The 27,492-nt window shown below is 40.2% G+C and overlaps 2 protein-coding genes across 4 annotated transcripts in view; one reads left to right on the top strand and one right to left on the bottom strand.

Annotated features, from left to right (window-relative positions):
- The window catches only part of LOC106569321 (GREB1-like protein), a 106,201-nt gene extending 99,141 nt beyond the window's left edge, over window positions 1–7,060 (bottom strand). The window contains exon 1 of one of the 2 annotated variants that reach the window (XM_045694219.2): window positions 6,830–7,060. The gene's annotated coding sequence lies outside the window, so the exon portion shown is untranslated. The remainder of the gene's footprint in view (window positions 1–6,829) is intronic. The other variant, XM_045694220.2, reaches the window with a different exon arrangement.
- A 7,849-nt stretch (window positions 7,061–14,909) lies between these two features.
- The window catches only part of LOC106569322 (rho-associated protein kinase 1), a 78,339-nt gene continuing 65,756 nt past the window's right edge, over window positions 14,910–27,492 (top strand). Inside the window, exon 1 of one of the 2 annotated variants that reach the window (XM_014140558.3) lies at window positions 14,910–15,884. In XM_014140558.3, the coding sequence (XP_013996033.1) occupies window positions 15,792–15,884 (93 nt within the window). In that variant the 5' untranslated portion in view covers window positions 14,910–15,791. The remainder of the gene's footprint in view (window positions 15,885–27,492) is intronic. The other variant, XM_014140559.3, reaches the window with a different exon arrangement.

Below are 27,492 nucleotides of genomic sequence, written 5' to 3'. Positions count from 1 at the left end.
TCTAAGAAATAAGAAAATAATTAAATAACACAAAATGATCACGCCTCTTGGCCAACTGTAGCATGAAAGCTACAGCTGTAATTTACAGCAATAAACCAAATGAAGGTAAGACTTCACAGAGAGAAAAAAACACATGTACTTATTCTGATTTTCAGCACATCTGGTTATTATAAAGACTATCAGTAGCTAGGTTTCCATTCAATTGGCGACAGATTTTCATGTGAATATTCTAAAATCCACGTAACGAAAATATGCTATTTTTCTCACCAGTTGTGAGTTTCCACCAAACGGACTTGTTGCAGATAAAAAAAATCAGTGAGTGATGAGGTAGTGCACACAAAATAAACTGTTTCGGTTAAGTTTTCATGTACTGAATAAACATCTAAAAGTTAAATGTGTTTCCATTGCATTTTCAACTCTACTGATGGTTTTGTCACATCCGTTGCGTTAAATAGCAAATGTGCCTACTCTGGTTTTGGCACATGCGCTCTAACCAACAGCTTTCAAACAGCTTGCAGGCTAGTCTACATGATGACATTATTATGGATAGGAGCAATAATATTTTTTTTGTAGTCAAGCATCGATCATCATGTCACCAGAATAAGACCCTCGATATTTATTGGAAAGGAGCATCAAGATCACTGTGCACTTTCACCACAAAATGAATCTGTAGCCTAATAAACTCTCTGAAGCAAGGGGTTATTACTCTTATACCTAAACCACACAAGGATCTCCTAAGTATTGATAATTGGCGTCCAATCACACTCCTAAATAACGACTACAAAATTATAGCCTTAATCTTTGCAAAAAGGTTAAAGTCTTGCTTAAATGATCTGATTGATGAATGTCAATCAGGGTTTATGAAAGGGCGCCATATATCTAATAATCTGAGGCTGATATTAGACTTGGTTGAGTATCGTGATCTATTAGATGACTTCCCTGTTATCCTATTTCTGGATTTTCAGAAAGCATTTGATACAGTAAGTCACAATTTTATCTTTGATTGTCTTAAGCATTTGAAATTTGGTCGTTTCTTTGTTGATGCTATTAGAACTCTGTATAATGGTGGCAATAGCTGTATCAAACTCTGTCATGGAACATCCTCAAGATTTAACATTTACAAAGGAATACGACAAGGTTGTCCAATTTCACCTTTTTTATTTTTGTTAGTTTCTCAAATGTTATGCTCATTAGTTCATAAAAGTCCATTTGAAGGCATTACATTCCAGTCCAGAGAGATCAAGATATCCCAACTGGCGGATGACACCTCACTTTTTTTGAAAAATGTATCTCAAGCTAGTTTAGCATTGGATATCGTGAAGCAGTTCTCCAAAATCTCAGGCTTGACTTTAAATCTTTCCAAATGTGAGTTGTTTGTTGTGAAAGGAGCTGTCAACCCAGCAGATTGTAACATCTCTGAAAAAGATACTGTAACCTACCTCGGTGTAAAGATCACCAAAAATCTTAAGGCTATGAATGATCTTAATTTGAACCCTGTAACTGAATCTGTCAACAAAAAAATTATCCTCATGGTTAGGGAGGGATTTAAGTCTTCAAGGAAGGGTGCTTTTATCCAAAGCTGAGGGGCTATCTCGTGCATCCTATCTTTTTTCATCTATTGACATTCCCAAATCCACTTGCTGTACCTTAGATAGGCTTTTGTACAACTTCATATGGAAAAACAAGCCACATAAGATAAAGAGATGTTATCACCAACAGGGTTTGTGATGGCGGTCTAAATGTCTTAGATTTCACTCTCTTCAATCAGATATCAAAGGTCAACTGGATTAAAAGGTACATAAAAAATCCTCATAGCTTCTGGAATATTATACCTCATTTTGTTTTTCAGAAGTTCGGCGGGCTTAATTTTTTACTACAATGTCCATATATTGTGGGTAAAATTCCTGTGAAACTGGTGGTTTTTCACAAGCAGGCTTTAATGTGCTGGGCTTTGTTGTATAAACACAACTTTTCACCTCATAAATGTTTTATTTGGAACAATGGGTCAATATTACATAGAAATAAGATGTTATTTAACCATAAATGGTTCTCGAAAAACATTGTTCTTGTCAGCCAATTGGTTAATAACAGTGGGAATCTATTTACACGGAGAGAATTTATGGAAATATACAACTTTGAGGTTTCAAGCAAGGAATATGACACTGTTATTAAAGCTATACCTAGTGGGATAAAAACTTTACTTCAGAATAATGCATATTTTGGAATATCTCCGATTTTAAGCGATATTCAGGTGAATGGCATTGGTCTACTAGATACGAAATTCAACAATCGTTTAATAAGGGATATTTTCTACAGGAAGTCTATTCCCTCTGCGATATTTTGTTGGGCTTCATCGTTTGATGTAAACTGGCGCCGTGCTTGGCTCACTCCACACAGATTTATGGTGACCAATAAAGTAAAGGAGATCTCCTTTAAGATAATCCATAGATGCTATCCGTGTAATAGCTTGATTTCTAAATATATATTTGACGTTACCAGTGAATGCAGTTTTTGTGAACTAGAAACTGAATCTATTGAACACTTATTCTGTAATTGTTTATATAGTGAAGTGTTTTGGACTGATGTAAAACTATATCTTAGCCGCAAATTGCATACAACCATTGATATTACTAAGTTTGACATATTATTTTACTACACTGATTCCACAATTGAACGTGAGTATGTCATAAATCTCTTTATTTTATTAGGAAAATCTTTTATCCATAAATCAAAATTTATTAAGAAAAAGCCCCTTTTCTTAATTTTTTTATCTGATTTGGAACAGTACGTAGAATCTTTAAAACGTATACAAAACAATATGTCAAAAAAATGTATTCGATATATGTCTGTATTTGATTTGATATAATAGTTTTTTTTTTTTTCTTCTCTAATTTCTTTGGATTCCCTCTGGCTGTTATGTTATGTTTATGTTTTGCATGTTACTGTTATTTACAGCAAGTTAAATAAAGATTTGTGCAAACTTTAAAAAAAAAATTAAAAAAAATTCATAAAACAAAAATTAATAAATTAAAAACTGCATGGTTTCCGGAATCGTAGTGGGAGGACCACACGCCATATCATCGCGTGACTCCAAGTTTACTTGGAAATGATGGTTATTATATTAATATTTGCACATAAAGGCGTTTCCACCGCCATATCTCGCATAATACATTTTACAGACACAAAAATATCCCAGCATGTCGAACGAAATAAATATCTGTCGGCATTTATAAAATTGTACCGAAACGTCCTGTTTCCATCACAGCTGTCGTGCTTTTGTTATATATACGGCATGACTTTCCTTGCAGAAAAACTGTGGATGGAAACGTGGTTAGTGTCAATGTTTTTCTTTCTATCTTTTTTTACACAGGGTTGACAATGCAGATGGGTTCCTGGCATTCTTGAACCCCAATAAAAAGGACAGGTTATTAAACGTTTACAAGCACCTATGCGGGAAGATGGCTGGGCCAGAAGAGCGACAGCTGGAAGAGGATATCTACTAACAACTCCAGTGTTGATTAGTTCTCAGATGACTTGTAGCAGGGCTCAAAGGTTATTGAACATTGTGGTTAACTAGACACCTGTCTGACCTAACTCTAGGTCCACTGACCTTTCTTGTGCAAGTATGCTCGAGACCTCTCAACTTTAACATTTCATTGAATATTGTTGTCTCTTGGTTGACACCCTGGAGATCGAAGGCAAATATTAATCAGAATGATGGTAGTGACATCTATGTGAAATATCTAACTCTTGATCTCTAGTGCTTGTTTTAAGGAATCCCCAAGAAGCGAACATGTATATTACAATGTAATTACGAAAATAAAGTGCAACCTAAAAATCCATACAGAAACCACTCACTAATTTGGAGGTAGAAGCATATTTTTGAGAATTGGGGGAAAAAGTCCACGGCACTGTGAAATTAAACAGTACCATTTGTCAAACATTTATTCAAAATGTCATGTCGTGGCAATTTGATCAATGATGGTGTTTGTTTTGGAGACCATCTGTTTTCCAAGTCATCAGTTCTAAATCAGAAGGTGTTAAGACAAAGACAAGGATTTCTCCCTGGCAGCTAACTGGATTTTGTCTCTCTTACTACCATAGTCATCATCAGATAAGCCCTTTATGGCCTTCAGCTCATCTTTATGGATAAGGATAATAAAGAGATTGAATTTGTTGGCTTTTAAAAACAAACAAAAAACAGCAACCATCAATCTCAATATGTTTTGGTCTCATTACTTCTTTCATCATTTCAACAATGGAATTTAATCTAAAACAGCAGAGAGAAGAATTCTCAATATATAATCAGCATGGGCAGTTCATGTGGAACACTCCTTAATCTTATCATGATTGTTAATTGCCAAATGGTATGCATTTTTCTCTCTCTGTCTCATTACCTTTGTGAGTTCATTCCAATTCACCCTTCGCAAATGGATATATTCCTGGTGCTGCCAAGAGCAACAGTGAGTGGATACCAAAACCTCTGCATTCTTGACATTATTGGTAATCAATTGTTATGGATGTCTTTTTCTGTTATGACGCAGACTGCAGAGTTGACCCACCCCATTACACAATGGTTTGTCATATAACAGATAATGACAGACATGGGTGGAAGATAGCCTTGTGTTTAGAGCTTTGGGTCAATAACTGAAAGGTTGCTAGTTTGAATTCTTGAGCCGACAAGGTGACAAATCTGGCAATGTGCCCTTGAGCAAAGCACTTGAACCAAGTTGTTCTGGATAAGAGTGTCTGTTAAATTATGTATATGTATTGTGATGAAAATATAATAATACTACCTATAATTCAATACAGGACTTTAGAACAATACTGTCTATAAATGGCTGATACAAAAGGGCAGAGAAGACATTAACAGTAGGCTAGAGATGAAACCAGGGAGACTCAAAAGTTGCTTATCAAGCCGTTACCTTGGTAACAACTACCTAAAATAAGCATTGAGTGATCTCAAGAAATGTCAGGTGGCTTTCAACTAAATCTTTGTCCCTCCCTGCAGGTTTTGGTAGCTGAAAAACAAAAGATCCTGAAAGACAGACCATGGATCGTGAAGGAGAAGAGTCTAATCTTATTGTGACGATTCACTCACAGTATTAAAATCATAGCTGAATCAATACAGCACGTTATTGTGTTTCTCTGTTCTTATAAACTAAAGGATTGCTCCTGAGTGCTAGAGGCGTCACTACAGACCCTAGTTCGATCCCGGGCTGTATCTCAACTGTCCGTGATCGGGAGTCCCTTTGGGCGGCGCACAATTGGCCCAGCGTCGTCCGGGTTAGGGGAGGGTTTGGCCGGGGTAGGCCGTCATTGTAAATACGAATTTGTTCTTAACTGACTCGCCTAGTTAAATAAATGAAAATAACATAAGAGCTGAATCCTTATTTGAGATAGAGCACTCATGGCACGGAACTCTTGCAAGTTTCTAGAATATCTCATCAATGCAAAATTTTGGCTGCCTTCAAGCTACTTCCATATTCCTCAAATTGGGATTGCCTTCAAAGCAGTTAACTGCTGGTGATTTCATAATGAAGCCACACCATTTAGGAAAGAAAAAAGAGGGCCACAAACACAAGAGTTAAAAGAGAAAGAGAGTGAGAGAATAGAGAGAGAAACCTGTCTGCCACTGAGGAGGCTATTCTTATCTCCCTCAGATTAACTTTACATTGGTCCCTGGGAACAATGTCAACCTGTGAGGAAGCCAGACCAGGCCAGGGCCAGCCCCTTGAGGGCCAAATGGTCAGCTCAGAGCTCTGCTCGGGGTACCCGACTCTGCCGGAAAGCCCCTTGCCCTCACTGACATGGCCGCACGTGCTCAGTCCTAAGCCACCCAGAGTTCATCATTATACACATCGGCCGATGACGCCAAGTGAATGTCATCAAAACTAGTATGCTACAAGGAACTGCAGGCCCAGATAAAATGCAAAGGCAACTGATCATGTGACCTTGCTTTATCACAATCACAACAACATAGTGAGGGTATTAATTAGCCTTATTAGGGTAATAATTTATTGAGATGCAATGGATGGGAATATGAAAAACTGATGTTGGTTGCTGAGAAGATATGGCTGATGAGACTTCACAACCATACCTGACTCAGTATTGTCTACTAAATAGTCCAAGGCTGTAGTCACACGTAAAATACAGAGCAGTTTGATGACTGACAGCAACCCAATATTAGCTAGCAGTCCCAATTTGTGATTAGGTACTGTCTATTTCATTTTCAAATGCTGGTCCTTTTAGGACAGTTTGTCAAAAATAAATGTATTTGTCCAACCATAAATTGGGAGGAGGAGGAGGAGGAGGGATGGATAAATGGGAGGTATTGTGGAGACAGGAGGAAATGAGTTAACCTCTAGGACATGAAACATGGGAGACAGTACAGTAGATTAGGATGGACAGACAGATTTGTAAAGGCAGTAATTACAGTATCAGCTCACTGATACCACATCTCCTGGTCACTCCCATCTGATGTCTCCTCTCATTGCCCATCCAAACATACAACAAGATAAAGAAAAGGCAGCTTATTAGCCTATATTTCTATAATGGTTATTAGAGTAAGAGACAGAGAAAAAATACAATGTGGCATCATGGTATATTCTATCTGAGGAAATATATATTAGACAGAACATATTTGTTATTTCAATCTAACGCAATATAGAGTTGGATGAAATATAGACACTCTCTCTGTCTCAACTTGACCCATCACCTGCAACATGAGGTGTTCGATGGAAAGGAGAAAATATCAAATTCCATGTATAGCCAGCTGTAAAACACATACATTTTATAGACCTACATCAGTCATTGAAAAAAGACTTACCAATTTGCAATTTCAGATGAGTAGATGTTTAAATGTCCATCACGCACGCACAGAATCGTTCGTTTATCTTGCTTTCTCTCTCTCTCTCTGAATCTCTCTCTCTACACGGCGCTGGCAGCTCCTGCTCGTCCTCTGAGCCACAGTTGACGACCGGGAGTCCTCCAAGTGACGTCAAGGAATTACTGCATGTAGCGTTTGGCTTTAGTGGGGAAATTGCTTGTAGTTCTTGTAATGAACAGCGCATATAATACAAGCAAAGAGTTCAGAACGTGCAAAACTGATGCGCAGTCATTGTAGGCTATGCCTCAAATGCGCGCAAGAGAAGCAGTCCAGTTCAGTGAAAAAAATGGTTTCGCATTTTCAGAACTAGATCGTGGTTCCTCATAATTAATGATCGTTAAAGACATACATTTATATATATATTTTCCACACCAGAAGTGTATTGTTTTCAACAAACAAAACTAGTAGACTATAGTTTATCTCTAAGTCTTCCTCTTCATCGTTTTTCATTTTAATTCGATTTACATCCTACGCAATTAATGTTGGTTAAGTTTGATTTATTTAATGTTTAACACAAATTGCATCATCGCATAGGCCTACATAAGTAGGACACACAAACTATATTTACTGTAAAGCATACAAAATAAAAGCTGAGTAGAATACAAAGTATAGAAATGATAGGCCCACACCATCGAAACCAGAACCATATAAAAGGCTTATCTTTTGGCTACATGTTTCAAGCATGCACGCACGTGTTTTTAATTTCGTAGTTGCATGTAGATCTAGATGCGTTTTCACATTTTCAAACAGGTTTAAAACAATCATTCCAACGGTCATTGTGATACAAGTTGTTAATCAGCTCATCCCATGGGGTTTGACTAAAAGTTTGAGAACATCTCCCTCTGTCGGGAAAAATGCTCAGTTGCATAGGTTTACTCAAATGCAGGGTGGTAGATGGCCTAGCGGTTAAGATTGTTAGGCCAGTAACCGAATGCTTGTCACTGATGATTTGCCTTTGGAGGTGAATCTCTGTAATACTTCAAAGGAGTTTTAATTTATATTTCCACAAATAATCATTCCAATAGGCCTTTACAGCCATATTATTTAGGCTATAAACGGCAGGGTGTGCCTGAAAAACACAACACGTCTAGGCTATAGCTTGTAAATAAATCTAAAGTTAAATAGCCAACCTTCATATTTTTCCTTTCAATGAAGAGTTGATGTAAAAAAATATATATATATTATGTAAAAGATTTGTAATAAAATACACTTAACTACAACAAACAAATACTTACTGATATGCTCTAGAGCTTTGGCGAATACTAAGTATTTTTTAAACCTTTGAGTTGGATGTGTCAAGGTGTAGTTTATATATGCATAATCTATTAACATAATTACTGTTTAACCTCAATTAGCCATGAAATCTCTAATTTGAAAGCCACTGTGTTTCTGGAAGCTGTGCTCTGCCATTTCCCCTAAATGTCCCCCATGTGGGCCAATCCCCTAGCAATTTGAGTTCTAGCCAATGAGCTTCAGTCCCTCACCATTTGAGTGACAGCTAGCAAGATCAAATCAAATTGTATTTGTCACATGCTTCATAAACAACAGGTGAAGACTAACAGTGTCTTCACCTAACAGTGTCTTCTTGATGATTGAGTTGGAGATGTGTGCGTGACCATGCAGTCATGGGTGAACAGGGAGTACAGGAGGAGGCTGAGCACACACCCTTGTAGGGCCCCTGTGTTGAGGATCAGCGAAGTGGAGGTGTTGTTTCCTACCTTCACCACCTGGGGGCGGCCCGTCAGGAAGTACAGGACCCGGTAGCATAGGGCAGGGGTTCAGACTCAGGGCCCCAAGCTTAATGATAAGAATTTCAGAATTTCTGAATTAATCCTCGAGGTAATCATCTAGTTTTTCAAAAGTATCGGTAATCTGATTACAATATTGTTGCTGGTAATGGAAAGGATCACAGTTATCGTTTTTTTGTAATCCCTTACATGTAATCCATTACTCCCCAACCCTGAACAAGGCTAATATGCGGTGATAATGTATTGGGCCTATAGCTTACTGAACAAACCTCATTACTACAGTACTTTTAAAAAATTGGTTAATGTTGCATAGGCTTACGTTTTTTTAATTCATGTAAAAAAAATCTGAGCGGTAGATCTTGGCTTGCATTTAGACTCAGAAAAGGTTGGTGACCACCGTTCTAGAGTTTTCTCTGTTAACACGATCAACGTGTCCCTTTACTGTGGCAATTGTGATTGAATCAAAGCAAAATTAGCCACTATCAATGCAACATACCGAAACAAAACGAACTATGCAAGAGACTGTTGTAGGTAGAACGCATCAGAGTAGGATTCTCTTGCATTGACACGCACTACTCAGCCCATACTCTAGACCAGTGGGGCATAAACAATCAGAGCTCCGGCCTATATGTGAATAAACCATTGTCATATATGGATTTGTGCCATTTACTTTGAACTGGATTGGGTTTACAGCATAAGCAGTCATGAGTAGATGCGCTTGTTTTAAGATCAAAGCGAGAGCTGCATGTAGCCATGTGTGCACATTTTGTTCATATGCTCTGCTAGTTAGTGAGTTATTAGCCCAGTTATATATCTCTTTGTAGTCAGCAAAATGGGAATGATTGCTTCCTACAAGAGCACAAAACGTGTACACCTCAATACATCTTTGGAAAATAGCCTTTTCTTTTGTGTTAAAGGGGCAGTGTTGTATATTGAGACAGGCTTGAATAAGCTAAGTAGCCAATAGGATAGCATAATTTGTCTGATTCTCTATAATACTGGTTTGAGAATAATAATGCATTTTATTTTGTGAAGTGGTTTGTTGCATCAAACAACACAACAGCATTTTCAATGTCAAGCCCTGCATGTTTTTTTCAAAAGTCTCACTGAACAACACACATTGGCTACTACTGTAGGCTGAACGATAGAACACCTATTTCCATGTTAAAATATTAGAAGATGCATTTTCTCTATTGTTTTTGATGGTAGGCCACTCCCGAAAGCCTACATTATGATCAAATAGCCACAGTAGCCTACATGGCCAATGTTAAAACTGTAACTTAAAGCGGATACAGCCTCATTGTTCACAGTAAACACATGCTGGAAGTTGCACATCATTCTCATAATGGTCAAGTTTGGTTCAGCAAACCTGAAATTTGCTCAGTGGCGAAAAAAATGTAATATCACATTGCTTACAGGTTATTTTCCAACAATGCAGAGTTAAAGATAAAGATACAAAATTAAATAAAATGTGACACAAGAAATAAATACACAGTAAATAACAATAACGAGTAAAAATAACATGGCTATATACAGGGAATACTAATACCGAGTCGATGTGCAGGGGTACGAGGTAACTGAGGTAGTTATGTACATGTACAGTGCCTTCGGAAAGTATTCAAACCCCTTGACTTTTTCTACATTTTGTTACGTTACAGCCTTATTCTAAAATGAATTACATTTGTTTTTTTACTCATTAATCTACACACAGTATCCCATAATGACAAAGCAAAAACAGGCTTTTAGAAGTTTGCTAATTTATAAAAAAAAACACAAAAAACCCCAGAAATATCACATTCACAGAACTAGTCAGACCCTTTACTCAGTACTTTGTTGAAGCACCTTTGGCAGCGATTAAAGCATTGAGTCTTCTTGGGTATGACGCTACAAGCTTGGCTCACCTGTATTTGGGGAGTTTCTCCGATTCTTCTGTGCAGATCCTCTCAAGCTCTGTCAGGTTGGATGGGGAGCAGCACGGCTATTTTCAGCCCTCTCCAGAGATGTTCGATCGGGTTCAAGTCCAGGCTCCGGCTGGGCCACTCAAGGACATTCAGAGACTTGTCCTGAAGCCACTCTTGCATTGTCTTGGCTGTGTGCTTAGGGTTGTTGTCCTGTTGGAAGGTGAACCTTCGTCCCAGTCTGAGTTCCTGAGCGCTCTGGAACAGGTTTTCTTCAAGGATCCCTCTGCACTTTGCTACGTTCATCTTTCCCTCAATCCTGACTAGTCTCCTAGTCCCTGCCGCTGAAAAACATCCCCATAGCATTATACTTGGCATTCAGGCCAAAGAGTTCAATATTGGTTTCACCATTACATTTACATTTAAGTCATTTAGCAGACGCTCTTATCCAGAGCGACTTACAAATTGGTGCATTCACCTTATAATATCCAGTGGAACAACCACTTTACAATAGTGCATCTAAATCTTTTAAGGGGGGGTTAGAAGGATTACTTTATCCTATCCCATGTATTCCTTAAAGAGGTGGGGTTTCAGGTGTCTCCGGAAGGTGGTGATTGACTCCGCTGTCCTGGCGGAGTCAATCACCACCTTCCGGAGACACCTGAAACCAGACCTCATGGTCTGAGAGTCCTTTAGGTGCCTTTTGGCAAACTCCAAGTGTGCTGTCATGTGCATTTTACTGAGGAGTGGCTTTCGTCAGGCCACTCTACCATAAAGGCCTGATTGGTGGAGTGCTGCAGAGATGGTTGTCCTTATGGAAGGTTCTCCCATCTGTCAGAGTGACTATCGGGTTCTTGGTCGGGTTCTTGGTCACCTCCCTTCTCCTCCAATGCTCAGTTTGGCTGAGCGGCCAGCTCTAGGAAGAGTTTTGGTGATTCCAAACTTCTTCAATTGAAGAATGATGGAGGCTGTGTTCTTGGGGAACTTCAATGCTGCAGAAATGGTTTGGTACCCTTCCCCAGATATGTGCCTCATCACAATTCTGTCTTGGAGCTCGACGGTCAATTCCTTCGACCTCATCGCTTGGTTTTTCCAAATCTTGTCCAATCACTTGAATTTACCACAGGTGGACTGCAATCAAGTTGTAGAAACATCTCAAGGATGATCAAAGGAAACAGGATACACCTGAGCTCAATTTCGAGTCTCATAGCAAAGGGTCTGAATACTTATGCAAATGTTCAAACATTTCTAAAAATCTGTTTTCGCGTTGTCATTATGGGGTATTGCGTGTCGATTGATGAGGATCTACACGCAATATTATTTTATTTTATCCCTTTTAAAATAAGGATGTAACATAAACAAAATGTGAAAAAATGGAAGGGGTCTGAATACTTTCCAAATGCACTGTATATACTGTATAGTATAGGCTACAGTAGGCTACAAAATAAACTTTCCAGTGACACTGACTCACCTAATGTTGAAGACGAAGCCTAAGCTACTCAGTGATGGCAAATGCGCTCTTGCCAATAGCCTACGTCAAGATAAGCTAGCCTACTTTGAAAAACAATAATGTTCGCTCAGAATTGCTCAAAAGTTGTTGAGAAAACAATTGTTAGCTTATTCAAACAGATTAGTCTTCTCTTTTCAGCAGTAGGCATTTGCTTTCCAAACGGTATGCCTACCTTTTGTCATGATTGTGTTAAAAATTAGCAAAAGGCTAATTGACAGCTGTAACCAACCATATAATTCTAATCCATAGATGGTAGTTCCCATTCAAATCAGGACTGGCAACCCTGTATTGTACCCATGAGTTTAACAGTCAAAATGCCAGGGTTAGAGGTTCCAAAACCCTTCTATGGATGATATGCTTTTTACCACAATGCAACAAGCTGTTTTAGACTGAACAAAAATATAAATGCAACATGCAACAATTTCAAAGATTTTACTGAGTTACAGTTCATTTAACGAAATCTGTCAATTTTAATTAATTAATTAGGCCCTAATCTATGGATTTCACATGACTGGGAATGCAGATATGCATCTGTTGGTCACAGATACCTTAAAAAAAAAGATTGGGGCGTGGATCAGAAAACCAGTCAGTATTTGGTGTGACCACCATTTTCATCATGCAGCACAATTGGCCCAGCATTGTCCGGGTTATAGAAGGGTTGGGCTGGCAGGGATGTTCTTGTCCCATTGTATACTAGCGACTCCTGTGGCAGGCTGGGTGCAGTGCATGCTGACACGGTCACCAGGTGCACAGTGTTTCCTCTGACACATTAAGTGGGCATTGTGTCAAGGAGCAGTGCAGCTTGGTTGGGTTGTGTTTCAGAGGAAGCACGGCTCTCGACCTTCGCCTCTCCCGAGTCTGTACGGGAGTTGTTGCGATGAGACAAGACTGTAACTACCAATTGGGGAGAAAAAGGGGTTAAAGTAAAAAAAACGAAGAAAAAAATAATAATAATAAAAAGATCATGAACAGGCCCAGTGGTGCTATATTGGCAGAACTGAGCATGGTAATTCGTATACTATTTGTTGTGTTTATGGAGAAACAGAACAGGGTGGGCACAAATTATATCTAGGGGTGCCTTTGCCACCCCTGTCTGTCGTCAGCATTGTGGAATAATTCTAATGTTAAGATAAGATTGGATTTTTATTTTTTATCTATATATTTATTTCACCTTTATTTAACCAGGTAGGCAAGTTGAGAACAAGTTCTCATTTACAACTGCGACCTGGCCAAGATAAAGCAAAGCAGTTCGACACATATAACAACACAGAGTTACACATGGAGTAAAACAAACATACAGTCAATAATACAGTAGAAAAATAAGTCTATATACAATGTGAGCAAATGAGGTGAGATAAGGGAGGTAAAGTCAATAAATAGGCCATGGTGGCGAAGTAAATACAATATAGCAATTAAAACATTGGAATGTTAGATTTGACAGTAGATGAGTGTGCAAAGTATAAATACTGGGGTGCAAAGGAGCTAAATAAATAAATAAATAAATAAATAAATAAATAAATACAGTAGGATAAGTAAGTAGGATAGTAGGATAAGATTGGAATGTGTGTTTTCAGGATGTAGTTGCCTACTTTTGAATGTTTTTTTGCCCGGCTTCCTTATGTTGAATTGACATTTCTATTGAAAAGACTGGGATGTCGAACAAGCTCATGAGCTGGGCACTGCAACATAATGGTTGCGTTCCACTGTGACGTTGCATTCATCAACCAATGGTTGCGTGCATGTCATCGACTGTGTCATTGACTGTCAGATTGCTATAAAATATGATATGGTTAGCTGATAGGTAAAGTACTTATCCAGGCGTGGTAAGATATGGCAATGTCTAACACTGCCTCTGAACTTAAGACATGAGGGCGATGAAACTACAGAAAGCCATTCATTTCCAATTGACCGTTGGGCAATGCGAGCATGGGCGAGGGACGTGAACGGCGCAGGACCAAAGTTGTGGAAAGCTGAACTTTATGCAAATACTCTGCGACATCGCGGTGCGCTTGCCAATCGAAGGTCACTATAGCTTCCAGTCCCTACTGGATTGGCTGTTGATGGAAGCTTGCTAGCACCCACAGGAGGGTGAAGTACAATTGCTAGTCAAAACACCAATAGAACAATGAGACAGATATTTCACCGGATGTATATAGATGTGAAGCATCAGCTTCTGTGTCCACTCACTAGTAATATGATAGTGAGTAGGAAGCCGTGGCCGGCAGTGGGAGTAAATGGAAGGATATTCATTTTGGCTGACATTCTGCTAATTTTGTCATCGATGAAACATTAAAGCTCAATGCAGTTTTCTGGTCCCAAATCTATAATATGTTACGATTTTTTTTTTTTTTTTTTAAATACATTGTCTTGAAGCAGTGCAAAGGCAAATTGAGTTATTGTACACATGCACTTCACAGAGTAGGCTTTCTATAACAGAAATATGCAAATAATGCTAGAACGTGCCAATAGGATCTCGCTAGCTTGTGTTGCCCACCTCCTTGCATGTTCCGCCCACTATGACTCATTTGAAACGACGGGCTATGGTCTATCTTGGTTTAGTTATAAAAGATCTTTGGATAAAATGTACGGTAATAGTGCGTTTCCACATAACGTGATGGGGGCGATGATGTTACAGAGCCCTATTCATTTTGGGTGCAATGGAGGGAAGTGAAGTGGACAGGGGGACAGTTGGGTGATTCAGGTATGGGCGAGGGAGCTCACCATAGCTTCCAGACCCTACTGGATTGGCTGTTGATACGAAGCACTACATTGCCTACTCTCTAGCTTGCTAACGCCCAGTAAGGGCGTAGCTTGAGTGGCTATCCGAATTATCGTGTTATATGAAAATCCCCAGAAAGCAGTGGAACGCGACCTTTGTCATCATCGTGATCGCGTGCTCAACAACCCAGCCTGTGAACTCCTTGAACGCGCTACCAGTGTGGCTCATGCGCAGTGCTTGAAATTTCAAAGTTTCTTCTCTGGTGTTTGAACAGGAAGGCGGACATGTTTGTCAGGCAGTGGGGAGAAAATCGGGCATAGTCTATTTTTCGAAAAATAACAGATCAAAAGCCGATGTATCTATGTAGAACCAGCACGATTTCCGTCTGTATCGTTCAACATCAATGGCCGATGACCATGTGAGGTTTACTACGAAAGGACAGTAATGAAATGTTTTAACAAGACCGTGTTTTAAACTGATCGAAATTTGGAAACAAAGTTTTTTTTTTTTTTTTTCGCCACTTCTACTTTGCAGCTGTCAGACTTATTTGACTTTTTTTTGCAAGGGTCTGGCACCGATGGACAGGCCTGGAGTAATGTGGCTAGTTTGCAACCTAACGCCGGATTTTTTAAAAAACGGTTTAATTTTTATAAGTTGATTTTGGATGTATCGTTATCTTTTAAAGTCCTGCACAACTCCGCAGCTGCATCCTGTGGTCGCCGACTAATCTCGTCGATGCAGTTATCTTATTTTGAATTGTTGAAGTTCTCTTCCAAATCTGAGCTGGGGAAACATTTTTCTCTTAAAATGTGGCTTTTGAATATCAAACGTTTCATCGTCTGTGAAAAAACGAGAAGAAACACGTTTCTTTGATTCAAACTGCGGGTTCTACGGAATTGTAGCTAGCTAGCTAAACACTGACTGAGTTCACGCGAAGGGAAGAACATTAGGCTAGCTAACTAGCCCTATAGCTAGATTAACTAATTTTAATTATAACACCGGCGTGGAACTCTACCTAACTGCAACAATGTCTGCTGGAGAAAGTTTGGAGGCTCGTTTTGAGAAAATCGATGCCATGTTGAAGGACCCGAAGTCTGAAATAAACACGGATTGCCTTTTGGTAAGTTAATGTTAGCTAGCCTGACAATGAACTTGGCTTGTTAGCTAATGTTAGCTAATGCTAGCTAACTAACATACGCATGCTAGCTAAGTTTGTGGTTTGTTTAAATGAACGTACTATTTAATTTAACTAATCAACTTGCTAACTACCTGATTGTTATTAACGGCAACTAGCTAACGTTATACGAATAACTAGCTGTATGTAGGCTATATTTGGTAGCCAGTCGTCATCTTGAAGATTAGCTAACCACTTAACTAGTGGGTAGTTAACGTTTGTTAACTAACATTTCTTAACTGGCTAGCAAGCTGAACAAGTGGCATCCAAAACAGCGATGGTAAGTCATATAGCGTTACTCTAGTTAGCTAGGGCATCTATGCTAGCTAGAGCAGGACTGAATAACTATTAATCAACAAAGTTTCATGTCTCATTCTTGTTATAATTACAATTGCCAAATTTCGCTACAGCTATTTTCAAACCAACACCGTTGAAGTTGCTATTGTCCTGTTTGACCCTGAGGGTATTTTGCAGACGAAATAGTAAGACAGAAAGCCAACGTTACACTGTATATAAGTTAGTTGTTTCCACGAAGATAGTCAGTCAATCATAGTGCATAGAACCAGAAAAGGAAATGCATGTCTCAAGTTGAAGTCGTAAACCTAAGTGCAACCTGCAGTGACACAAGTCACTGATTTATTTGTAAATTAATTTATTTCCATTTGAAGATTAAAGGGCCGACAGTGGAACAAATGAGACAGTGTTTGGGGCTGCCTGTTTGATGGCCTCCTTTGTTGTATAATGGGCATTAATTGAGGACACTCTATGGAGAGTATACACGAAAAGTATATATTTATATATCCTCTGAAGTGTAAACTACAGTATGCATCAGGCCTGTTCTAACTTGCCATCCCAGCTGCATCAGTTAACCTGCTCTGGTCTGCCAACCCTGACGATTTCCTGTCTCTCACTCACGACTCATCACTGACTCCTATCAGACTGCCACGTGCTAAACCTCAGAGAAATACCTCCACAGGCTGTACTGTATCAGTGATGCAAATTTTAAAACGACTGTTGAGGTTTGCCCCCCCCCCCCAGAGGAGACAGAGGCTATGTAGTCTCTCGGGCTGGTACTGTGTCTGGCTATGTTCCTATGCATGTCCATTACACTTAAATGCATGCCCAATACACTGCTTCATTCTAAGTGGCATGCAAGTTTGTATATTGGAACATAGCCTTTGTCTCTATCATTTAGAGCGTCCTAGTAAAGCCTGGATGTCTTTGATCCACATCATTAGCAGTTTCTGTGTATTGGACTGACAGTGATTGCTTTAGGCAACAGTATCATATGAGAGGATTAGATAAATAGGCCCCACGTGTGGTTACACTGTAACTAGCCTCTTGGATGAATTGGGTTTTGAGGAGATCACATACACTGTCAGCTTCCTGAGGCCTTTTGATGGATCAATAATCCAGGTGGAGCAATATCTATTGTAACTCAGTGGAAAGTACTAGCCTGAATTTCCTGCAGTTGTCCTCAGCGACAGCAATTGTTATGCTGACGGGTATGAACCTCGTAGAATTATGCAAATAATGTTTGACAAGAATTAAAGGATCCTTCTCTCACCAATAGCTGGGCAGCAGGTATTAGGCCTACTATCAATCAAACAGACAGGGAATCCCATGCTTATTTTGCCAGCCATAGAAATGCAATATATGTAGCTTATTCATACAGCATCTCATGCCAATACGGGCCTCTGTCTTAGGGTATTAATTGTGGGAGAGATGACAGTGACTGAGACAAAGCATGATTGAATTTCCCTTACACTGGAAAGGGTGCCTCATTCACTGATGATTAAGGGAGCATTCAAATCATCCACTCACTGGGAGGAAGGTTTTTCTGTAGCCCTACCCACCCCCACCTACCTTAGTTCACTGTTATTTTTATATGTAACTAACTCTGACTCTTAAACAAGATCAGTTATTTAGTCTCCCTGACCTCCCTGCCTGTCTGCCATAGAGAAAGGCAAGGCAATTAAACTCACCTAATGCACATGCTTCGGCTCTCCTCTGACTTTTAATGGCAAAAAGCTGTGGGGACTGTCCCGTAGCGCAGGCCAAAGGCAGCTACACACAAGGGTGTTGTTCCTCTTTTCCTCCTAGTTGCAATCTCTTTCTGATCAATGAATGGAAGCCTTTGCTTCAGCCCCCTCTCCACCACCATGCTACTCCACCCACAGCTTAATAAAATTCCATGCTAATCAAATAACCTCTTGTCTTTGACTGGCCTGGTGTCCCCTGTGTGTCCCAAAGCCATTATGTATGTGCGGCCTGTGCCTGGAAAGAGTCAGAGCTGCTTGCCCAGCCTCTGCTCTGAGGTAGCTAGATGGGTGTGTTCTCTCAATACCCATAAAACCAAAACTATGTTGAATGTAGACTTGTTTCCGAAAGAGCCTTTCTTTGAATCGGGACATTTAACGCATAAAGCAATTTCCAACATGTTTGGCTGCTATTCTCTGGATAATCGGTTCTATCAAAATGCACAATGGAAGTGTTTTACTTAGGCTGCTATGGTTGTTGTATCTCTAATCTGATTTGACTTGGGGTTGCGTTGGTTTGCCACTAGCATGGGTGGGGTCCGGGGTGCCAGTCTTTCTGCTCTCTTGCCAACTCCTTATGGAACTGCCATGCCAAATGTTGCTAAGAGCTCAGCAAGACTAGCACACAGGCTAGTTTGCCACTGCCTTGGCCAAAATAAGTTATGCTGTTGTTCTTTTGCCTGTTGTAGGCTGTGTTTTGCTGTGACATTTGGCCTGCATCCTCCACTCAGGGGTGGCCTATCACTCAGACGCTGTGGTCTAGCCCAGTCATGCTTATCTTCTCTCGAAGTAATTTCTCTTGGAGAGAGAGCGAGGGCCATATCTGTAACACTGCCCGCCCTGCATCGCTCAGCTCCAGGCAGGCTCCTGCTCCTGAGAGCCTCTGCACAACCAGAATTCCTGGCTCACTGACATTATTAAAGGGGGCTGCTATTGTCTATGTAGTTAGCTATGTTTGTTTTTCCATAGGGCTTTTGATAGCTCACACAGGCTTAGTTTTGAAAAATTCTCATGTCCAGGAAATCCTTGAATAGAAGCCTATTTCAATCATAATTGCTAGTTGGTAGTCTCCTTGGGTTTGATCACATTTTTGGTAAATCCAAGTCTCGGGCTGGCAGAAAGGGATGGCTGGATTAATCTGTTGGGACTTGCCTGATATGGACCTTTGTTTTGAGATGGAAAGACTTCCTGGCATAGCGCAGTCTTTGTTGTTTCTTTGACACTTGGCACATTTGGCTCCCTAGCCTAGACGTATGTTTGGCCTCCTCCTTGAGCTGAGACTAAGAATGTATGAAATTTACTTTGCATGGGTGGATCACACATTTTGGTTGCGAAATGTCTCGTGAGTTTTAGGTATGTTTACTGCCGGTGGTCGTGCAATGGATATCAAGAACGTTGAGGCTATAGGTGGTTTACGATCAGTGCCCCCTCGCTGCATTGATAATTCAGGTGATAAAGTTCCTTGTGTATCTGGCTACTTGCTTAATACATAGCTGTGGTGTTAACGTCTATCTTAGTCCCCAAAGATGAACGGCATGCCGTTGAGGAGAAATATGGATGTATTGGTGGTAAAAGTTGAGTCCGCATTGCATCTGTGCACAGCTTTGTCAGAATGGTCCAGGCCAGTGCTGTGACTGTCAGTTGTAAACTCTAAACTGCACTCCTCAGCTATTCGCCTGTCTATTGGAACAACAATAGGCCCAGCTATTCATTGCAGCACATAACATTCCCCCTGAACTGACTGATCATGTGCAGGAATGCAGACTAAAATGATCCAGTCCCAGGCCCTTTAATAAGTGGGCAGCCCAACCTCCTCCTGTGATTCATTTCCTTTAACGTCACTGCCTCCTGTGTTTTTTTTCTATCCCTTTAATCTTTTCCTCTTTACCATCATTCTTTTACTTTTAATCCCACTAACCAATGAATCTCCCCCTGCCTGCCTGCCCTGGCTGTGCTGTCTGTTCAGTAGAGCCAGCTAGTTGGCCAGCCAGTTAGCAGAGCTTGTCTGAATTGAGCTGCAGGTCAATGTTTAACTTCTCTAGGGCCGGCGGGACGAAATCGTCCCACCTACGTAACAGCCAGTGGAATACTGTGGCGCCTTATTCAAATACCTTAGAAATGCTATTACTTCAATTTCTCAAACATATGACTATTTTACACCATTTTAAAGACAAGACTCTCGTTAATCTAACCACACTGTCCGATTTCAAAAAGGCTTTACAACGAAAGCAAAACATTAGATTATGTCAGCAGAGTACCCAGCCAGAAATAATCAGACACCCATTTTTCAAGCTAGCATATAATGTCACAAAAACCCAGAAGACAGCTAAATGCAGCACTAACCTTTGATCTTCATCAGATGACACACCTAGGACATTATGTTATACAATACATGCATGTTTTGTTCAATCAAGTTCATATTTATATCAAAAACCAGCTTTTTACATTAGCATGTGACGTTCAGAACTAGCATACCCCCCGCAAACTTCCGGTGAATTTACTAAATTACTCACAATAAACGTTCACAAAAAGCATAACAATTATTTTAAGAATTATAGATACAGAACTCCTCTATGCACTCGATATGTCCGATTTTTAAAATAGCTTTTCGGTGAAAGCACATTTTGCAATATTCTAAGTAGATAGCCCGGCATCACAGGGCTAGCCATTTAGACACCCAGCAAGTTTAGCACTCACCAAAGTCAGATTTACTATAAGAAAAATGTTATTACCTTTGGTGTTCTTCGTCAGAATGCACTCCCAGGACTTCTACTTCAATAACAAATGTTGGTTTGGTCCTAAATAATCCATAGTTATATCCAAATAGCGGCGTTTTGTTCGTGCGTTCAAGACACTATCCGAAAGGGTAAATAAGGGTTACGAGCATGGCGCATTTCGTGACAAAAAAAATCTAAATATTCCATTAGCGTACTTCGAAGCATGTCAACCGCTGTTATAAAAATTTATTTTAGCCATTTTTCTCGTAAAAAAGCGATAATATTCCGACCGGGAATCTGCATTTAGGTAAACAGACGAAAGAAAATAAAGCATGGGGTCGACTCGGGCACGCGCCTAAGCCCATAGTACTCTGATCGGCCACTTGCCAAAAGCGATAATGTGTTTCAGCCAGAGGCTGCCTCGATATTGTTCAGCTTTTTCCCGGGCTCTGAGAGCCTATGGGAGCCGTAGGAAGTGTCACGTTAGAGCAAAGATCCTCAGTCTTCAATAAAAAGAGCCAAGATGAAGAACAACTTGTCAGACAGGCCACTTCCCATATAGAATCCTCTCAGGTTTTTGCCTGCCATATGAGTTCTGTTATACACAGACACCATTCAAACAGTTTTAGAAACTTTAGGGTGTTTTCTATCCAAAGCCAATAATTATATGCATATTCTAGTTACTGGGCAGGAGTAGTAACCAGATTAAATCGGGTACGTTTTTTTATCCGGCCATGTCAATACTGCCCCCTACCCCCAACAGGTTAATAAGTTGGTTTAGGCTTGCTAGGTTATCTCTAGGGTGAGGTCAGGAGTCCTGGCAACGTAAGGCAGGCAGCCATGGCTGAGTTTACTTTGCCTTGAGAATCCAGGGCTCAGTCAGTACTAAGAGACATGTGAGTGGTGCACCTCTCTCTGTTGGAATGACTCAATTATATTTTGACGTGAAAGCCTTTTTGACAGCCAGTACGACTCACTGGGGCCTCATAAGGAAATGGAATGCCCCGGTTCGCCATGCCTGGGTTCACTGTCATTGCCATTTATCCACGAATCTTGTTAGATATGCAGTCTTTCTAGGTAAGTGGGATTTCCTGTCTGTAGATATTATGAACTGTTACTCCTTTTTTCTGGCATTGAGGACAGTCTGACTCGGCTCTCTGATGGGCCTTGTTGATTGGCAGGCAGAGTTTTCCAAAATTCTGGCCTACATCCCCATGACACTGTATGCAGGGAATTGTCCTAGCCATGCCCATTAGTTGGATTTTTCAGCCATCGACAATGCATTGCAGAAAAAAAAGAAGTATGCAAAGAGCATGATAGGTCTAGTATTGCTTTAGTATGAGTTGCAGACTGAGGGAGCCGGCCATTGACACTGTTCTGTGGTGTAGATGGATGGCTTTACTTACTTCCTAATCAGATTTTGCATTATGAACTGACCATCTGTATTGCTCTTATTTGGGAAATGGAAATGAGAAGTAAGGCTTCTCCGCCTGGCCTTACCCACAGTGCCCATTGTTGGCATTTTAGAGAAGGAAGATGTGGTTGAGTTGCTATGGAAACTTAAACTCGAACTGAAATGTCTGGAAAGAGGTTGTCCTCCACTGGATTTTTCTACCCTTCAGTTTAATAGAAATAATTGTCATGTTATGTCTGTATTTTTTAATGTAATTTTTTGGGTATGGTGTAGTCCTAGTAATGCAATTATAAATCTATTTTTCATTAATAGAGTGCTTTTTGTTATTTTATTTAATAATCTTATGAATGGATACATGTCACTCTCCTCTGGCTACTGCATCTGCAGAAAGCTGTAAAAAGGCAGTGAGTTAGAAGGCTGCAATGCAGGCCTCATCTCCATTTTCTTTTGCTATTTTTCCCAGACTGCCATATGTGATTGTTTGAGGTTTGATTTTCTTCAGTGTGAAGTGAAGCATACTGAAGCCCAGGAGCTCCCGAACTTGTTCACTCAGGGTCCCCCTTCCAGCATTGGGGAACATCCCATGCACCTTCTTCGCACGTGCCACGACTATTTATATTGGCTCAAGCACTGTTCACATCCTTGTTGGTGCAGAGAATTTTGCACATTTAAAGCTTATTTCATGCAATTCTACACATTTTGTCATGGGGTGCAAAGAACATATTGCAGTTTTAAAGCATATTTTCTTGCAATTTTATACATTTTGCCATGTTTAACCTCTTGGGCAGGTGGGACACACTATTCAACAGCCAGTGAAAAATCAGAGCGCCAAATATAAAACAACAAAATGTCATAATTCAAAGTTCTCAAACATCCGACTATTTTACACCATTTTAAAGGTACACTTCTCCTAAATCTAACCACATTGTCCGATTTCAAAAAGCCTTTACGGCGAAAGCATAAAGTTAGATTGTTAGGACAGGTACAAAACAAGAAAAACCACACAGCCATTTTCCAAGAAGGAGAGGGGTCACAAATACCAGAAATTCAGCTAAAATTAAGCACTAACCTTTGACGATCTTCATCAGATGTCACTCCTGGGAGTCAATGTTAGACAATACATGTATGTTTTGTTCGATGAAGTTCATATTTATATCCAAAAACAGCATTTTACATTGGTGCGTGATGTTCAGAAAATATTTTGCCTCCAATACTGCCGGTGATCAGCAAAACAATTTACAAAAATACTCATCAAACGTTGATAAAATATTAAACTGTTATTCAAAGAATTATAGATAAACATCTCCATTATGCAACCGCTGTGACAGATTTTAAAAAAGCTTCACGGGGAAAGCACACTTTGCAATTATCTGAGTATGGCGCTCAAACATACACTAGGCAATACAGATACCTGCCATTTTGGAGTCATCTAAAATCATAAATAGCATTATAAATATTCACTTACCTTTGATCTTCATCAGAAGGCACTTCCAGGAATCCCAGGTCCACAATAAATGTTGTTTTGTTCGATAAAGTCCATAATTTATGTCCAAATACCTCCTTGTTGTTAGCGCGTTCAGTAAGCTACTCCAAATGTAGGAAGCGCGCCCAAAATTTCACGACAAAGTCAAAAAATAAAAAGTTGTATTTACATTCGTTGAAACATGTCAAACGTTGTATAGCATCAATCTTTAGGGCCTTTTTAACATAAAACTTCAATAATATTCCAACCGGACGATTCCAATATCTTGAAAAACGTTTTGGAACACAGCTACCTCTCATGTGAACGCGCGCCAATGAACTCATGTCCTTTCCTGAGTCACCAACTTCCCGGCCTTGTTCGCTCTCTGTTCACTGCAAAAGCCTGAAACTAGGTTCTAAAGACTGTTGACATCTAGTGGAAGCCTTAGGAAGTGCAAAATTAACCCTAAGTCACTGTGTGTTGGATAGGCAATGACTTGAAAAGACTACAAGCACCAGATTTCCCACTTCCTGGTTAGATTTTTCTCAGGTTTTTGCCTGCCATATGAGTTCTGTTATACTCAGACAATATTCAAACAGTTTTAGAAACTTCAGAGTGTTTTCTATCCAAATCTACTAATAATATGCATATTCTAGTTCCTGGGCCCGAGTAGTAGGCCATTTAATTTGGGTACGTTTTTCATCTGGCCGTGAAAATACTGCCCCCACCTAACAGAAGTTAATGTGTTAATGTGATAAAATAATATATCTATTACAACTTTCAAGAGTAAGTTTAAAGCCTGACTGAGTTCCTTAAATAAAATAAAATAAAAAAAGTGGCACGCTAGGTCAGGGCGATATACCGGTATTGATGCACAAACCGGTTTGGGTTTTTACTTTACCGTCTATGACGGTATTTGAATGTTTGGTTTTTTAAATGTGATACGCAGTGTGTAATGTCCATTTTTATAGTTCGAAACTTGTCATCTCTCTCCAGTCTCGCCACTCTCTCGCTCCATGCCGCTTTCCACACAGACCTATCCCCGTCTGCTGTCACTCAAGGAGCGCATTTGTTGTTCCCCGACCACGAGACACTTGCGTTCAGTCTGCATGGACAATGTTGATGACAATGATGCAGTTGTCACTTTGCTTCTGAATATAAATCTACTAGCATTCTATAATTACACTATTAGCTTGTTTCTTACATCAGCAAACAGCTAGTCTGTCTTAGCAAGTTGTTTCTGAATCTTGTTAGCTGCTAATGCTAATCGCTAGCTAATAAATGTACTGAGTAAGAGCAAGCATAATGAGCTATACAGCCTGATAATACCAGTGATGATGTAGACCTAAATCAGCATGTTTGTGCAACAGTATCTTCTAAATTAAAGAGGAATACGCAAAGCATGAATATGTTAGCTGCATGAAGTAGCTAAGAAAAAACATCGTATGTATCTAAAGATTATAGGGTCCCCTAAGAAACACAACTGTTGTTCCTACCCTGTCACAATAACTCCTCCCTGGCATTTTCATTCATTGTATGTTAGACCTATATCCATCCTGTCCTGCCTTTCTAAAGTCTTCAAAAGCCAAGTGAACAAACAGATCACCGACCATTTCGAATCCCACCGTACCTTTTCCGCTATGCTATCTGGTTTCTGAGCTGGTCATGGGTGCACCTCAGCCACGCTCAAGGTCCTAAATGATATCATAACCGCCATTGATGAAAGACAGTACTGTGCAGCCGTCTTCATTGACCTGGCCAAGGCTTTCGACTCTGTCAATCAATGTATTCTTATCGGCAGACTCAACAGCCTTGGTTTCTCAAATGATTGCTTCGCCTGGTTCACCAACTACTTCTCAGATAGAGTTCAGTGTGTCAAATCGGAGGGCCTGTTGTCCGGACGTCTGGCAGTCTCTGTGGGGGTGCCACAGGGTTCAGTTCTCTGGCCGACTCTCTTCTCTGAATACATCAACGATGTCACTCTTGCTGCTGGTGATTCTCTGATCCACCTCTACGCAGACGACACCATTTTTTTATACTTCTGGCCCTTCTTTGGACACTGTGCTAACAAACCTCCAAACGAGCTTCAATGCCATAACATTCCTTCCATGGCCTCCAACTGTTCTTAAATGCTAGTTTAACTAAATGCATGCTGCCCACACCCGCCTGCCCTACTAGCATCACTACTCTGGACGTTCTGACTTGTGGACAACTACAAATACCTAGGTGTCTGGTTAGACTGTAAACTTTCCTTCCAGACTCACATTAAGGATCTCCAATCTAGAATCAGCTTCCTTATTTGCAACAAAGCCTCCTTAGCTCATGCTGCCAAACGTACCCTCATAAAACTGACTATCCGACCTATCCTTCACTTCGGCGATGTCATTTACAAATTAGCCTCCAACACTCTACTCAGCAAATTGGATGCGGTCTATCACAGTGCCATTCGTTTTGTCACCAAAGCCCCATATACTACCCACCACTGTGACCTGTATGCTCTCGTTGGCTGGTCCTCGCTACATATTCGTCGCCAAACCCACTGGCTCCAGGTCATCTATAAGTCTTTGCTAGGTAAAGCTCCGCCTTATCTCAGCTTGCTGGTCACTATGGCAACACCCACCCGTAGCACGCGCTCCAGCAGGTATATTTCTCTGGTCATCCCCAAAGCCAACACCTGCTTTGGCCGCCTTTCCTTCCAGTTCTGCTGCCTAATGACTGGAACAAATTGCGAAAATCAATGAAGTTGGAGACTTAAATCTCCCTCACTAACTTCAAGTGTCAGCTGTCAGAGCAGCTTACCGATCGCTGCAGCTGTACACAGCCCATCCAACCAATGCCTACCTCATCCCTTATTTGTTTTAGTTTTTCTGCTCTTTTGCACACCAGTATTTCTACTTGCACATCCTCATCTGCATATATCACTCCAGTGTAAATTGCTAAATTGTCATTTCTTTGCTACTATGGCCTATTTATTGCCTTACCTCCTTACTTCATTTGCGCACACTGTATACAGATTTTTCTATTGTGCTGTTGACTGTACGTTGTTTTATCCCATGTATAACTCTGTTGTTTTGTCGCACTGCTTTGCTTTATCTTGGCCAGTTCGCAGTTGTAAATTAGAACTTGTTCTCAACTGGCCTACCTGGTCAAATGAAGGTAAAATAAATAAATGTCAAACACTGTTTTTAAAGTGCCCACTATTATATTCTAACTATATATTAGAATACTTTCCATTTCCATGATTCCAACAGTTCTCTTAAGTGTTTTGCTCTAGAAGGCAAGTCAAATTACAACATTTGGTTAAAAATAAGGCCCAGATTGCTTGCCCATATCGTGCAGCCCTACGTGGCAGTGTGGAAATGATCTGAAATGCAGAAAATGTTGAAAATTATGACTCTTTTTGGGGTGAAGTTGAATTGAACGGTATAAAACAATCAGAATAGAGAGACCCATTTAAAATCACTTAGGATGTATGTGTTGCCACTCTAGGGTCATGCACTACTCATAAAGCAAATTTACAACTTTTATATAAAAAAAAGTATAATACGTCATACCGTACATAAAAAATAAAAATACAGTTATATAATATTTTGGCCATATCGCCCAGCCCTTGGGGGACCCCGCTGCCAACCCCTCGTGTGTGCGCCTCAGTTTGGGTCTCATAGTCCCTGTGCCCAAGAACACCAAGGTAACCTGCCTAAATGACTACTGACGCGTAGGACTCGTGTCTGTAGCCATGAATTGCTTTGAAAAGCTGGTCATGGCTCACATCAACAGCATCCTCCCGGACACCCTAGACCCACTCCAATTCGCATACCGCCCCAACAGATCCACAGATGATGCAATCTCTATTGTACTCCACACTGCCCTTTCCCACCTGGACAAAAGGAACACCTATGTGAGAATGCTGTTCATTGACTAC

The sequence above is a fragment of the Salmo salar genome, chromosome 14 (assembly GCF_965601325.2).
Source record: "Salmo salar chromosome 14, fSalSal1, whole genome shotgun sequence".
Classification (NCBI taxonomy): Eukaryota; Metazoa; Chordata; class Actinopteri; order Salmoniformes; family Salmonidae; genus Salmo; species Salmo salar.
This window is presented reverse-complemented; position numbering and strand designations above follow the sequence as displayed.